General features: G+C 41.7%; 1 protein-coding gene across 1 annotated transcript in view; it reads right to left on the reverse strand.

The window, feature by feature from the left end:
* LOC310785725 (NLR family CARD domain-containing protein 3-like) overlaps positions 1-15,971 on the reverse strand; it is a 115,532-nt gene that overhangs the window by 17,302 nt on the left and 82,259 nt on the right. The window contains exons 2-7 of the mRNA XM_083646861.1: positions 13,984-14,100; positions 7,502-7,618; positions 6,419-6,474; positions 4,921-4,935; positions 925-2,722; positions 656-829 (exon numbers count right to left, since the gene is read on the reverse strand). Coding sequence (XP_083502987.1) covers positions 656-829; positions 925-2,722; positions 4,921-4,935; positions 6,419-6,474; positions 7,502-7,618; positions 13,984-14,100 — 2,277 coding nt within the window. The remainder of the gene's footprint in view (positions 1-655; positions 830-924; positions 2,723-4,920; positions 4,936-6,418; positions 6,475-7,501; positions 7,619-13,983; positions 14,101-15,971) is intronic.

The following is a 15,971-nucleotide window of genomic DNA, read 5'->3' on the forward strand; positions in this document are numbered from 1 at the left end:
ACACGTACATGTTTTGACTTGTGTACTGACCACGCGATGAAATATAAACAGTGTTGGGCGTGTTACTGTAATTACTTACTTTTTCAATAACAAAGTAATATAAGGCGTTACAATTTCCAAAACAGTAATTATATTACAGTTACTAATCCAAGAAAGGCTGCATTACTGCGTTAGATCATTGCCCGCCAGAATGCAGTGTTTTCTATGTAAAAAGAGAAGAAAAGAAAAAGAAATCCTCACGATCTCAGGTAGACCTGTCACGCAAACGCACACATACGTCAGAGCGTGGTTGTGCACAACACGGGATGCCGGCTACTTCACAGGCAGGAATTATTTCCTGTGCCTCTCTGTGGTGCATCTGAGTGGGATCAGGGACCCGACCCGAGACCCGGGTCGGGTCCGGGTCGGGTCCGGGTCGGGTCCGATTAGGGTCCGGGTCGGGTCCGATTCTATCACTATCTATTCTATCGTTATGTGTAATACCCGAGTAGACCTGTGAAGACCTCTATAAAGGATTGAACATGTTGAATCTGACCAAACATCTCCAAACAATTCCAAACAATGACAGCCAGCAATGGGGCACCAAACAAACATCTGTGTTTGTGTTTGTTGGAGAAGGTTTGATTGGTGTACCATGGGCTTAAGGGATACTGACCTGAGACTCTCCAGTCTACAGTTTGGACTCTCCAGTCCAGCAGAGAGCAGCTTCACACCTGGATCTTCCAAGTCGTTGTTACTCAGGTCCAGCTCTCGCAGACTAGAGGACTGGGAGCTGAGAACTGAGGCCAGAGCTTCACAGCTTCTCTTTGACAGCTTACAGCCACTCAACCTGGGGAAGAATTAGCCATGAACAAGAAATTTGAAAATAGTTTTTTCTGTATATTGCATTTCATATTGAAGACATCAAGTTATGCATGCACCTACAGAGATTTATTGGAGGCTTTGACCAGCGGCAGCAGCCCCAGGAGAGCCTCCTCTGAAGCAGAGTATTTCTTCAGGTCAAACACATCGAGCTCTTTTTCTGATGACAGTAAGATGAAGACCAGAGCTGACCACTGAGCAGGGGAGAGTCTGGCTCTGGAGAGACTTCCTGAACTCAGGTGCTGTTGGATCTCCTCCACTAGAGAACGGTCATTCAGCTCATTCAGACAGTGGAACAGATTGATGCTTTTCCCTGAAGAGGGATTCACCTTGATCTTCTCCTGGATGTACTGGACTGTTTTCTGATTGGTCTCCAAACTACTTCCTGTCTGTGTCAGCAGGCCTCTTAGGAGAGTCTGATTGGTCTCTAGTGAAAGACCCAGGAGGAAGCGGAGGAACAAGTCCAGGTGTCCATTTGGACTCTTTAAGGCCTTGTCCACAGCACTCTGGTAGAGGCGTGTTAGTTTAGATTTGTCTCTTGATAGTGTTGACCACCAGGATGTTGATTGACTTTCTGACAGGAGATTGACACCAGTGTTGATGAAGGACAGAAAGACATAAACTGCAGCCAGAAACTCCTGAATGCTCAGATGGACAAAGCAGAACACAGTGTCCTCGTTCAGCCCACGCTCCTCTTTAAAGATCTGTGTGAACAATCCTGAGTACACTGAGGCTGCTCTGATATCAATGTCACACTTTCTCAGGTCAGCTTCATAGAAGATTAGGTTGCCTCTCTCTAGCTCCTCAAAAGCCAGTTTTCCCAGAGAGAGAATCATCTTCCTGTTCTCTGTATTCCAGATTGGATCTGTTTCAGCACTCCCATGATACTTGACATCCGCCTGTTTGGACTGAACCAGCAGAAAGTGGATGTACATCTCAGTCAGGGTCTTGGGCATGTCTGTTCTCTCTCTGGTTTTCAACACAAGCTCCAGAACTGTAGCAGTGATCCAACAAAACACTGGTATGTGGCACATGATGTGGAGGGTTCGTGAAGTCTTGATGTGGGAGATGATTCTGCTGGCCTGCTTCTCATCTATGAATCTCTTCCTGAAGTACTCATCCTTCTGTGAGTCAGTGAAGCCTCTCACCTCTGTCACCATGTCAATGCACTCAGGAGGGATCTGCTTGGCTGCTGCCGGTCGTGTGGTCATCCAGAGGCGAGCAGCGGGAAGCAGTTTCCCCTTGATAAGGTTTGTCAGCAGCACGTCAACCGAGGTTGACTCTGTAACATCAGTCACAATCCTGTTGTTCTGGAAGTCCAGAGGAAGTCGACACTCATCCACACCGTCAAAGATGAACACAACTTGGAACTTGTCAAATCTGAAGATTCCTTTGGTCTCAGGAAAGAAGTGATGAAGAAGTTCCACCAAGCTGTACTTTTTCCCTTTCAGCAGATTCAGCTCTCGGAAAGTGAATGGAAATGTGAACTGTATATCCTGGTTGGCTTTGTCTTCAGCCCAGTCCAGAGTGAACTTCTGTGTTAAGACTGTTTTCCCAATGCCAGCCACTCCCTTTGTCATCAATGTTCTGGTTGGTTCATCTCTTCCAGGTAAGGGTTTAAAGATGTCTTCACTTTTGATTATTGTTTCCGGTCTCACTGGTTTCCTGGATGCTGCTTCAATCTGTCTCACCTCATGTTCATCTTTGACATCTCCACTCCCTCCCTCTGTGAGGTAATGCTCTGTGTAGGTCTGATTCAGAAGTGTTGGGTTTCCTGCTTTAGCAATCCCCTCAAACAGACACTGGAACTTCTCCTTCAGACTGGATTTGTGATTACGTTGGCACACTCCAGCAAGAGTTTCTGAAAGTACAAATTACATCAATCAGTGGGTGTTGCTGTAAATATGAGAAGTGTAAATATTAATCTGCGAATGCATACTTTTTCTAACCCTATAGCATCTATTCTGCTCATCACTGGTGGACAAACAGGTCCTGACTGTGTGTGCTACCCTATGTGAAATGCATCTGTGGTGGCATTTGTTCTTTAATGATACTGTGTTCAGCATTATACACCCACATGAATAAATCAATGATTTTAGCTGATGATTCATGAGGATTGTGAATATTATTTTGCAATCTGCAATTTAATCAATCTTTCTTGAGAAATGTCTATATTTAACTAATCATATATCTCCCATTTTCCCACCACTTCCTCCCTCCATCATGTTAAAGCTGTTAAAGCCTCTTACTGCTCTGCAGAGAGTCAGCCAGCTCCTCCTGCTTCATTCTCCACAGGAAGAGCAGTGTGATGTTTAGAAAAGCCTCTGTGCTGCTCCTCCTCTGCTCTTCCTCCTCACTGTCCACCGCCTCCTCCTCCTCCCTCGGACTCTCTAAGCATTCTGGGTAATCCAGACTCAGAACCAGCTGGACTCTCTTCAGCTCCTTCTTCACAAAAGTGACAATGTTCTCCTCAAGCAGCTGCAACCGAATAACATTTGAATTAAACATTCTGAAAAATAATAATAATACTGTAATAACATCAGATCCACTGGTCTAAAGAATGCAGCTTGAAGACCTCATCAACCAACAATCTTTATTTTACCAGGCAAGAAGTTAGTTAAAGGAGAATTTAGTTTTTTTTTAACCTGGACCCATCTCCTGGCAATAATTATGATTTGGCCACTCACCCAGCGATGTCCGCGGCGTTTCTGGCCGTCCTAGCGTTGTTTTGAGATCAATAGCGTCCAAGTCAGTTGTAAAATGGAGCTGATTTGGGGCCAAGTGTGAGCCTGTCTTTCCTGCATCTAAATAGCTATTTTTATTCCCGTTTTCGCCACATATCGTCGTAATGTGATCCCTCAACATCCACCAGAGTGATATTTCGCCCCAGGCCATTTCCTGGAGTCTCCCAGGGATCAAATTGCCTCAAACGTGATCTCGGTCACCAAGTCTCGTAAAGTCCCGCAATACTTTCCTGCCGACTGGCCAACTACAGGTAGGACGCTTTGCGGTGGTGGTTTTAGCGTAACCTATGTGGGGTTTGGCGTATGTGGGATTCGAAATAACGAAGGACATCGCTGGGTGAGTGAGAATTATTGCCAGGAGATGGGTCCAGGTTAAAAAAAAATGAAATTCTCATTTAAGAACAAATTCTTATCTACAATAATGACCAGGAAGTAGGCAAAAGACCTCCTGATGGAACAGGGTTTGGGGAGAAATAGTCTCAACGCCAGACCCATGAGAGTTGTTACGCTGATACACTACGTTACTGCATGCTGCAGATCTCTCTCTGGGTCTGGGACACTCCCCTCAGCCAGCTGGGGACGGAAGTGAACCGTTCACTTGGCCAGTGATTGGCCAGTGGTGGATTCAGTCTCCACCACTCAGTAACGACTTTGCAATCTGCGATCAGACGACACGGGAGTAGTGTCCTCTAGACTAGAGAGAGAGTGGCATCAGCGGAGGACCAAAATGTGAGACTCATTAGCCAATGAACAGCCAGGAATGGGTCTCGCGCTACTTTTGCATGCTCAAATAAAGCTGATAATGTACAATTTGATTCAAGGGGGGGGGGGACCCTTTCAGAGTACAACACAAACTGCCTATTTTGCTGCAACTCGGCAGTGCTGCTTAATCCAGGACCTTAATTCCTGGAACTCTTGAGAGTAAAAAACTGGTCCATTGGAGTGAATGGAGATGTCGGGACTCTTCTATCTACATGGCTCTGCACGGGAGGCGCAGCCCATTTTTCGAACCGCTCTCTCATTGGTCCTATGACCTGTCACTCATTCAATTTCAACCCGCCTAGACCCGCCCTCAAACCCCAGCAGTGGCTGTGAAGTGGCACAGACTCATTTGTGTAGTATGCGGAGCACAGCGATTCAACGTAATATTTGAGTCTTGGGAGAGACTAGAGGAGAAACAACAACAACAAGACCATAGTAGTTGTTTTGTAATTCAGTAGCTGCAGTAAAATGTGTTGTACATTTACACACCATAAATATGGAGTCTAGGTCTGTTTGAAGCTCCTGGACAGACTGACCCCTGGGAACCTCTGACCTCTCCTGGTGGACTCTGGAGAACACATGAAGTATTAGGTCATATAATGTCACACACGCACGCACGCACGCACACACACACACACACACACACACACACACACACACACAGATGCACGCACACGCACGTACGCATGCAAACACACACACACACACACACACACACACACACACACACACACACACACACACACACACACACACACACACACACACACACACAAACACACACACACACACACACAGTGAAATCCACTGTAAATTAGGGATGCACGATATGGATTTTTTTCATACGATAACCGATAAATATCTGCTTCTCCTGGCCGATAACGGATACAATAACCGATAATTATTTCACATCTTTGTATTTAAAGAAATAAGTCCTTAACCTGTATTTTATGGACACCTGGGGTGACAAAAGACAGATGTGTTGAGCAAAGATGGATGATTTAAAAGACTATTCCATAGCTCTGACCTAACCAAATCTAACTGACATCACTACTGTGAACACAAAACAAAGAGCACTTCTGATATAATATATATGATTGTTTTAGTAAAGTATCACTCAATTAAACAATACAAAAAATAAAGGCATTTATTGAACTGAACCGCTAAGTCTGCAGATAAAACACAATGACAAAAGGCAGCCTAGTAATTTAGACTTTTATTGTCATGTTACTGATCTGTTTGAATTTTGCATTGGGGCCAGTTCTATTGAAGTGAATGGGGAAGACATGGAAAGATTAAAGATGAAAGAAAATACACTATGTGATGTTGACAGATATTTTTAATGTAATGTGTGTGTTTGTTTTCCTTATTATTGATCTCCAAACAGATGATGGCTCTGTCCAGTTCTGCATATAGCTCAACTCAAAAGTCCCTATTTGGTTTATAGTGGGACTCCTGGTTAGATTAATAATGTTAGTGGATTGGATTTTGGAGTTCATACTCCCAGAGCTGGAGTAAACCATATAGAATCATCTTTACCTGAAATGAAACGTCCAGGGATTGTGTGTTTTAAGTGCTTTGAATACGGGGATGTTTTGCAAAATAATGGCATTTTAAACATGCGATACAAAGATGCAATTAATCGCGATTAACTATAGTTAATCGCAAGATTGATCGCGATTAAGAAAATTAATCGCTTGACAGCCGTAGTTGTTATCATCTGAAACTGTGGAACAGCCACACTGCTGGCAGCCATGTTTGGCTCTAGTGCGCCTGGCACCAGGTGCAGCTGTGATGTCACGAGCTCATGCAAAATGGCCATATTGGATGATAATGTATCAGTCCGTTAAATATGGTGCATTCCTACTGTAAATGCTGCTATGATTATTGGATGTGATGTTTTGAGAGAAGAAACTAAATCAACAGAGTATCATGACTTCTTTCCTCTGTTCAGTAGAATCAAATAAACTCATCTGTTTTCAGTTCTTACCTTTGCTCAGTAGACTGCTGTCCATGTTTGAAACTAATAGGATGACGCATAGACCAATCACTCTTCATGGACACACAGCTGGGTACAGGGGAGTCTGCTCTCTTCTGCTGGATCCTGCTAAGGATTGATCAAACAGGGTGGTGGCAGTAAACATGTTAGAGAAGCAGGGTTTTGACCAGTAGGTTGCCAGTTTGAATCCCAGTACCAACTTTCAAAGTCAGAGTGAATGATTCTTTCTCCACCCTGTGCAACTACCACCACTCGACCTTGAGCAAAGATCTCAACCCCCAGACGGATCTGGTAGCTGCTCAGTGACCACCAGGGGGGTAGCTCAGGGTTTGACCAAGGGGCAAGCCCACCACCTTTCCCCTGAAGATGCGGAAGTCTTTGTTTAAGCTGTAATTCCTCGAATGGCCACTTGAGGCAGGACTCAGAAGTCCTGTCGTTCCTGTTAAAATGCCCCAACAGTAATTAAACATCTTTACAGGCTGGACCGAAACAGGGTTTTGGTCTATATAGCTAATTTCACCTTTTCATAACAACTGTAGGGGTCAATTTTTGCATAACTCAGCCGTTTACATTTAATAAAGGTTTAAAGTTATGCATAATTAAAGGCGTGGCCCGGTTGAGTGACAGGCAGCCATACTGCCACTGGATAGTGCTTTATGGTTAGTTGTTGTCTGAGCTCTGGTCGTGTTTGTGGTGTTGCAGTCTTTTTGTCCATTTGATCCTGCAGCTGTAGCCTTGTCTCCTGCATACAAAACCATTGTCTGACACATTTTAATCTCATCTGTTTTGGAGTCTGGTCCGTCTGAGCAAGCTAATCCAGCTCACGAAGCAGAGAGGCAGACCGCACTGACCGGCTGCACTCCTGTGTTAGTTAGCGATAATAACAATACGACGTCCAGTCGGATATTTTCAAAATAAAACGATTCTGCACAAGTATAAAGCACGCAGAAACTACAGTATAAAGACAAAGCTGTTGTGAAATTTTCTTATGTCATCCTCATCATCATTTTATGTGAAGCACTTTGAACTGCATCTGTGTATGAAATGTGTTATACAAATAAACTTGACTTGACTTGACTTGACTATGTCTGTTCAGTAGAATCAAATAATAAACTTGTCTGTTTTCAGTTCTTACCTTTGCTCACTAGGCTGCTGTCCATCTTTGAACACAGGAGGATGAGCCATAGACCAGTCACTCTTCATGGACACACAGCTGGGTACAGGGGAGTCTGCTCTCTTCTGCTGGATCCTGCTAAGGATTGATCAAACAGGGTGGTGGCAGTAAACATGTTAGAGAAGCAGGGTTTTGACCAGTAGGTTGCCGGTTTGAATCCCAGTAACAACTTTGAAAGTCATAAGAAAAATAAGGATCCTCTTAATTGTGCCTCCTATAGGCCAATTTCGATTCTTAATGCAGATTATAAAATTATTGCTAAAGTCCTTGCTTTACGGCTTGAGAAAGTCCTACCAAGTCTTATTCACTTAGACCAAACTGGTTTTGTTCATGGTCGTACTTCTACAGATAACTTACGTAGATATTTTGATATTCTTTACCATACTGATTAACTTAATTCTCAGAATGTAATTCTCTCTGTCGATGCTGAAAAAGCATTCGACAGAGTTGAATGGAAATACCTTATGTCTGTCCTCAAACGATTCAATTTTGGTTCAAAATTTTGTAATTGGGTACACATTCTATATAATTCCCCTATGGCCATTGTTAAAACAAATATAAACTATTCTAAACCCTTCTTGCTTTCAAGAGGGACGCGGCAAGGCTGCCCAACATCCCCGGCATTTTTTGTCGTAGCTATTGAACCATTGGCTGCAATGATTAGATCTCATCAATATATTAAAGGTGTTAAGATTGGGGAGGAGGAGCATCTTATTTCTTTGTATGCTGATGATATTTTGTTATATCTCCATGATCCTGTAAATTCAATACCTTTTATGTTATCTTTATTTGAAAAATTTGGGAAACTGTCAGGTTACAAAGTCAATTGGGATAAAACAGAGATAATGCCGATTTCCAACTTTGACTATACAACACTGAAGAATCAGCTCAATTCGAAATGGTCCAATAAATGTATTAAATATTTAGGTATGTTCATTCCTAGAAAACTAGAAGATGCTCTCAGTATGAATTATTTTCCGGTAGTTAATAAAATTTCAGAGGATTTAAAGAGAATAGGCCAGCTCCCAATTTCTCTTATGGGTAGAGTTAAAGCCCCAATCAGTAAGATTTTTGACATTTTTTACTGTAATATAAGAGCTTTTTAGTCACAGGACATGGTAGATTGACTTGTAATAGGGAGACCCTGGTCTTTATTTATCCCACACTGCCCTCCATTGGCCAGAAAAAAGAAAAAAGAAAAGGACGCGCGCATGCGCTGTACAGCGGAAGCGCTGTGTTCATGAAAACAAGGAAGTAACTCGATTCGGATTTGCTACGAAAATGATGTTTCACGGAACTATGGATTATTATTTCATCACGTGGTGAGTACCCGATGTCACAACATGTACATAGAGCTTTCTGGCGCTGTGTTTTGTTGACTTTGAATGGCGATATCATTATCGATACTATTGGACCCAGAGGGCGCAGTTTCTCCAACAGTAAAACTTGGAAAACTTACTGAATGGGGCTTTAATATAGTTAAAATGTCGATTTTGCCTAAATTTTTATATTTATTTCAAAATCTCCCTATCATCCCTATCATATAAAAAGGTACAGAGTCTGTTGTCTTTCTTTATTTGGAACAGTAAATCTCCAAGAGTTCGGATCTCAGTGTTGTATTTACCATATGGATCTGGTGGCTTGAAGTTTCCCAACTTTTATTATTATTTTTTGTCAGCTCAACTTACTCAGATAAAACAGTGGTTTTAAAACACTACATGTTCATGGAAAAGAATAGAATCCTTAAATATTTGTCCATACAATTTGGAACACCTACCATACATTGATTTCAGAGATGTGGCCAAAATCACTAAGGATCCTGTTATATTAAATAGTTTACGTATTTGGAAAGTGTCCCATAAGTTGTTAGGTTACACCAATCCTCTTTCTCCCTTTTCTCCACTCTGGAAAAATCCAAGCCTCTTGTGTTGAAAAGATGATACGTTCAAACCTTGGTTTGATAAAGGTATAAGGGAAATTCTTCATCTGTTTGAAAATGGGACTTTCCTTTCATTCTCTCAAATCCAACATAGGAGTTCCTTCTTCCCATTTATTTAGATTTTTTCAAATAAGAAATGTAAACACAGAGCAGGGTTCTCTCCAAGAACCCAAACCATCAGAAATTGATGTTATATTAAATAATAAGGAAAAGAACAAGAGAAAAGTTATATCAAGGATCTACAACGCTCTATTGGAAGTCTAACGGTAAATACAGACAATGTAAGACAGAAGTGGGAACAAGATCTCCATATTGAAATACAGCAGGAGGATTGGTCGTATATTTGTACGAAAGTTCATAAATGTTCCTACAACCTAAGATATAAGTTAGCTTTATTTAAGATGGTACATATGGTGTATTATACTCCAGAAAAACTCAACAAAATGAACAATGAGATGTCATTTCTTTGCTGGCGTTGTAAAAAACAAAAAGGATTTTTTTTTCATATGTTTTGGTCATGTGATTCACTTTGTTTATTTTGGAAATCTGTAACCAAGATAATATCACATTGTTTACATGTATCTATTCCCCTTTCACCTCGCTTATGTCTTTTGGGAACTTGTAGGTCTGATAGTTGGGATACATATGAAAGCAAATACATAGATCTTGCCCTGTTGGCAGCTAGGAAATGCATAGCTTTAAATTGGAAAGCATCCAATCCCCCAGCTGTAGTTCACTGGTGGAATGAACTCTCAAGCTACCATACGTTGGATAATATTTACTACAAGAGCAAAGGCAGATTCTTAGACATCTCCAAAATATGGCAATCCCATGAAGAGTTTGACTTTAAGAACTTTTTACCCCAGTGTCATTAGGCTTATTAGGATAGGAGCTGAATGCATTGTTTTTGTTTGGTTGTTTGTCCAATGGTTTTGTTTGTTCTTGGATTATTGTGTATCTTATGCAGTTTTCTTGTTTTGTTTTGTTGTGTTTTGATGTTCTTTGTGGGGGATATGGGATATGGGGTATGATAGTCCATGTATGTTATGTAAATACCTCATGTTCTTTCTTAAAGATTAAAAAAAAAAAAAAAAAAAAACTGAAAGTCAACTTTGAATATGTAACTCTTTCTCCACCCTGTGAAACTACCAACAATTAGACCTTGAGCAAAGATCTCAACCCCCAGACTGTTCTGGTAGCTGCTCAGTGACCAACAGCAGAAGGCTGTTGTTGTACTGAGGAGCTCTGGTATGATTATGTAACTATGGATGTGAGGCAGAGCAATGCTGCAAAATATGTTAAGCAAAACCCTTCTGGAATCTGGATCGTTAATTGTAATAAAAGAAGAAACTAAATCAACAGAGTATCATGACTTATTTCCTCTGTTCAGTAGAATCATTCGATCGGACATTTGTTTCAATGTAAGGTCGGATCTGGAAAGTGCCCATTTAGAGGCGGTTTGGCTGGATATTTTAATGCCTAAAACCAAGCCCCTTTTAGTCGGGATTTTATACCATCCACCGACCCAGTCAGACTTTTATGAGTATCTGGAGGAGTCTTTTTCCAACGCTATTGACCACGGTAAACGCGAAACAATTCTCATTGGAGATTTGAACACAAATATGCTAAAACATGACTCCTCTAGTTTCAAAGCCTTTAAGGCTTTTTGCAAACTTTTTAGTCTCCACCAATTAATTTCTCAGTTTACTAGAGTATCCCCCACGTCAAAATCTATTATTGATCTTGTGCTTACTTCTGACAAGTCTAATATTTCCAACAGCGGTGTAATTGAGTATGGCATAAGTGATCATGCATTCATTTATTGTACACATAAAACTCAGAGACCGGTGATAAACTGCCACCACACGGTCAAAATTAGATCCACGAGGAACTATAATAAGGAGTCTTTAGAACACGAGCTTGGAAAATCGGACATGTCACAGGTGCTCAATATGTCAGCGGCAGAGGATGCATGGTGCTTGTTTAAGGTTTCATTTCTAGGGGTTATTAACCAGCTGGCCCCGGTCAAATCGGTCAGGTTTAAAACTAGAACTGAACCCTGGATCAATGCAGCAATCATTGAAGCCATTAAGGTTAGAAATGATAGCCTGCAGAAATTCAAGAAGATTAAAGATGAAGCTTCTTTCGGCTTGTTTAAAAAGCACCGAAATGAAGTAAATAGGTTGATCAAAAAGGCCAAATTAGAGTTCTATAATGAGGTAATTGCAGAGAATAAGGATGATCCTCAAAAGCTCTGGAAATCTTTCAATCAATTGGGCTACAATAACAAACTTAAAACAAGATCACTTAACTTGAACTTAAACTCTGAAGGCACCCTAACATCTGATAAATCCCTTGTCGCTGGCATCTTTAATAGTTTTTTTACAACCATTGCTAGCACCTTGGTTAGTAAATTACCCTCCCACTCTGGACGGTATGGTAAAGACCACATTGAGAGCTTTTACTCGAACTTAGGAGTACGGTCGGACGACTTCCAGTTTCAGGAGGTGTCAGAGGAGGTGGTGCTGTTGAAGCTCAGGGCCCTTAAGCCGTCTAAAGCTACAGGTATTGATAACATCCCAAGCAGGTTCATCCGAGATGCAGCTGATTTGATTTCACCTTATATTACTCATATAATCAATCTGTCTATTAGAGAAGGTCATGTCCCCCATGATTTCAAACAAGCCAGGGTAATCCCCCTTCATAAAAAAGGAAGTAAACTTGAACCAGGAAATTATCGCCCAGTCTCAATTCTCTCTTCCATTTCTAAGTTAATGGAAAGAGTCATTTTTGAACAAATTGACAGTTACCTTGCATCTCGGGAGCTCCTGTTTAAATTTCAGTCTGTATTCAGAAAATCTCATTCAACTGACACCTGTTTGCTTTTTCTAACCGATCACATCAGAAAGGAAGTAGACGCTGGTAAATACTGTGGTATGGTCATGCTGGACCTTCAAAAAGCTTTTGACACCGTTAACCATGATGTTCTACTGTGTAAGCTCGGGGCTCTGGGCTTCAACAGCACTTCCCTCAACTGGGTTAGGTCCTACCTGGAGGGTAGGGAGCAGGTGGTGGACATAAATGGAACGCTGTCATGTCCCCTCCCCCTGACGTGTGGGGTCCCCCAGGGAAGTATTTTAGGGCCTTTATTATTTTTAATTTATATAAACGATATGCAATCGGCCTGTGATTGCAACCTGTTCCTTTTCGCAGACGACTCCGCCCTCCTGTTCTCGCACAAGGACAGGGGGGAGATCGAAAGGAAATTGAGCAGTGAGCTTTACAGTGTTAGTGTGTGGCTCTCGGACAACAAATTATCACTTCATCTGGGGAAAATGGAGGCTATTTTATTTGGGTCAAATTTTAATTTAAAAAAGGCCTAGTTTAAAATCATGGTGGGTGACGTAGCTGTTAACACCAAGGAGGAGATTACGTACCTTGGCTGCATTTTAGATAACAAACTCTCTGGAGAGAGCATGGCCTCAAAAGTAATTTCCAAAGTTAATCAAAGAACCAAATTCTTAGCCAGAATTTCTTCTTTCATAGACAAGAGCGCCCTTGAAACCTTGGCAAATGCTCTGATTCAATGTCACTTCGACTATGCTTGCTCCTCCTGGTTCACGGGAATCACCATTAAACTTAAAAACAGGCTTCAGACCTCCCAGAATAAATTAATACGGGTTATTCTGAAACTGCATCCCAGAGACCATCTCCTCCCCTCTCACTTCCTTAGCCTTAGGTGGCTCAGAGTGGAGGAGAGGGTTTCCCAGATCAAACTGTGCATGTCTTTCAGGATTTAAACGGGAGGCTCCTCGCTACCTCTCTGACTACTTTTGTAAAGTCAGTGAGGTACATGGCTACTCCACAAGAGGAAGCACCTCCAACATTGTTCCCCCCAAATTTAAAACTTTAAAGGGTAAATGCACCTTTTCTTACTCAGCAGCTATTTTATGGAACAAACTCCCTGAGAGTATAAAGACCCTTAATTCCAGGTTCTCTTTTAAGCTTGCCTTAAAAAAATGGCTGGTTGGCTCCCAAATGGGTTCCTAACCTTTTATTTTTCTTTTGTCTCCTGTATATTCACAGTTTTTAAACACTAGGTAGGTTTTTGATTTATTATATGAGCTGGTCTCTATCTTTTTATTTATTGATTGATGCATTTTTTGTTAGGTATGTAAATAACCATTCAGTCAATGACTAATCAATCATTGAATGTATGGTTGTGTGTAAAATGTTTTCATCTGTTTGTGTTGTTGTTGCCCGCGCACACACGCGCTCTTACCTGCATACATATTCACTCCACTTGTCCCACACAAAGGACCACAATGGAAACAAGCCCTTGGGCTTTATTGTGTTTTATTCCTTTTGATCAATATGTTTTGTTGTATTGTCTTGTACAGTTCTGCTATTATTGTATCAATAAAGTTATCAATCAATCAATCAATCAATCAATCAATCAATCAATCAATCAATCAAAATAAACTCATCTGCTTTCCGTTCTTACCTTTGCTCAGTAGACTGCTGTCCATGTTTGAAGTGAAGAGGATTATCCATAGACCAGTCACTCTTCATGGACACACAGCTGGGTACAGGGGAGTCTGCTCTCTCCTGCTGGACTGGCCTTCAACACAACAGAGACAGACAGAGCTTTGACTCTGGATAATGAAGGGTTAATGATGTCACTGCTGAGCTGTAATGATGTCACTGCTGTCACTGCTGAGCTGTAATGATGTCACTGCTCAGCTGTAATGATGTCACTGTTGAGATGTAATGATGTCACTGCTGAGCTGTAATGATGTCACTGCTGAGCTGTAATGATGTCACTGCTGAGCTGTAATGATGTCACTCCTAAGCTGTAATGATGTCACTGCTGAGCTGTAATGATGTCACTGCTGTGCTGTAATGATGTCACTGCTGAGCTGTAATGATGTCACTGCTGAGCTGTGAGATAGAGAACAGTTATCTCATCTTACCTCTTAGCTTTGGTCTGGCTGTCATGTTCCTCAGACAGAGAGAGCCCCTCCTCTCTCTCCTCACACTGACTCATAGTGGAGCCAACAACACCTTCACACAAACACACCAACATGCTGTTAGCTGCACTCAGTCATTACTACAAGCTTTTATGACAGGATACATTTACAAAAACATACACAGCTAACTTCAACTAGCTAATTTCATTGGTAAAATAGCTGTTGAATTCAACATATTGCTATAATCAGAGCGAAATATAAACACATATTGCATAATTGCACCTCAAATTAGGTCAACAAACAAACACTTTGATGATGTCAACTCGGACAAACTGGAGATCTGAAATGATACCCGAATTTCTGACATGTAATTCCGACCTCGACAAGCGTTCAAATCATTTTTTACAGGTCAGAGCTAATTTTTCCAGTGTTCCAAGTTGTCTTGAATGCGGTATTAGACTCGGGGGATTGGCAGCCATCTTGGATTTGAGGTCAAATCTGACTTCCCTCCACATCTGAAAATAAACCTTATGGTAGATATTCACTCACTATGTGAGAAATGTCATGCTTTTCTCACAAAGTGCACAACTGTTATGAACACATTTGAACATTAGACCCATGGGATCAGCGGCCATCTTGGATTTGAGGTCAAATCTTACTTCCCTTCCCTCCACATCTGAAAATAAGCATTATGGTATTCAATAACTATGTGAGAAATGTCATGCTTCTCTAAAAAAAAACAGTGCAAAATGATTGTGGTTATCCACTGTACTTTCTTTATTTACCTTCTCAACTATTTTGTGACAATTTCATCTCCATATTTGCAACAGTCAAATGTTTAGCCGAGCATTGATTACATCTCAGCCTGTCCTGGAGGAGGGTCACCAGTTGGGGTCTATGTTTGGCCCCTAAGCTGCATCGGCCCTCACAAGGTTCCTCCTCTCCTTTAAGGTGAGGCAGAGGTGTAAAGGTTTTCTGGGGTTGGGGGGTTGGGGGGTTGGGGGGGTATTTCTCTGCCTGGGCTCCACCATCATATCTTTGTGGGAGTGGGAGTGGGGACTTGGGTGGAGGGTGCCGGGGCTCTCCTTATGGCTGAGGGATACCAGTAGGTCAGAGTGGTTTAGGTTAGGCTGAGACATGCTTGTGAATTAGAGCTATACAAATAAACTTGCCTTGACACAGAGAAGACGCTGCTTATTCTCCATTGTCAGTTATTGGTGTCTGTAAACATTTGATATGAGGGTGCGGCCATGTCCTCATAACTTCACTATTAAAGTCTATAAACATCTGTAAACATTTGATATGAGGGTGCAGTCATGTCCTCATAACTTCACTATTAAAGTCTATAAACATCTGTAAACATTTGATATGAGGGTGCAGTCATGTCCTCATAACTTCACTATTAAAGTCTATAAACCTCTAGCGTAGCCAGACTCGGCTCATTGGGTGTGCCACAGAAAGCCAGGGTGTGCCAGGGGGCGGACTATTTGGCGGCGGCCGCAAGGCCGCCGCCAAAAATTTT

Source organism: Poromitra crassiceps, assembly GCF_964638095.1.
Source record: "Poromitra crassiceps genome assembly, chromosome: 11".
NCBI lineage: Eukaryota > Metazoa > Chordata > Actinopteri > Beryciformes > Melamphaidae > Poromitra > Poromitra crassiceps.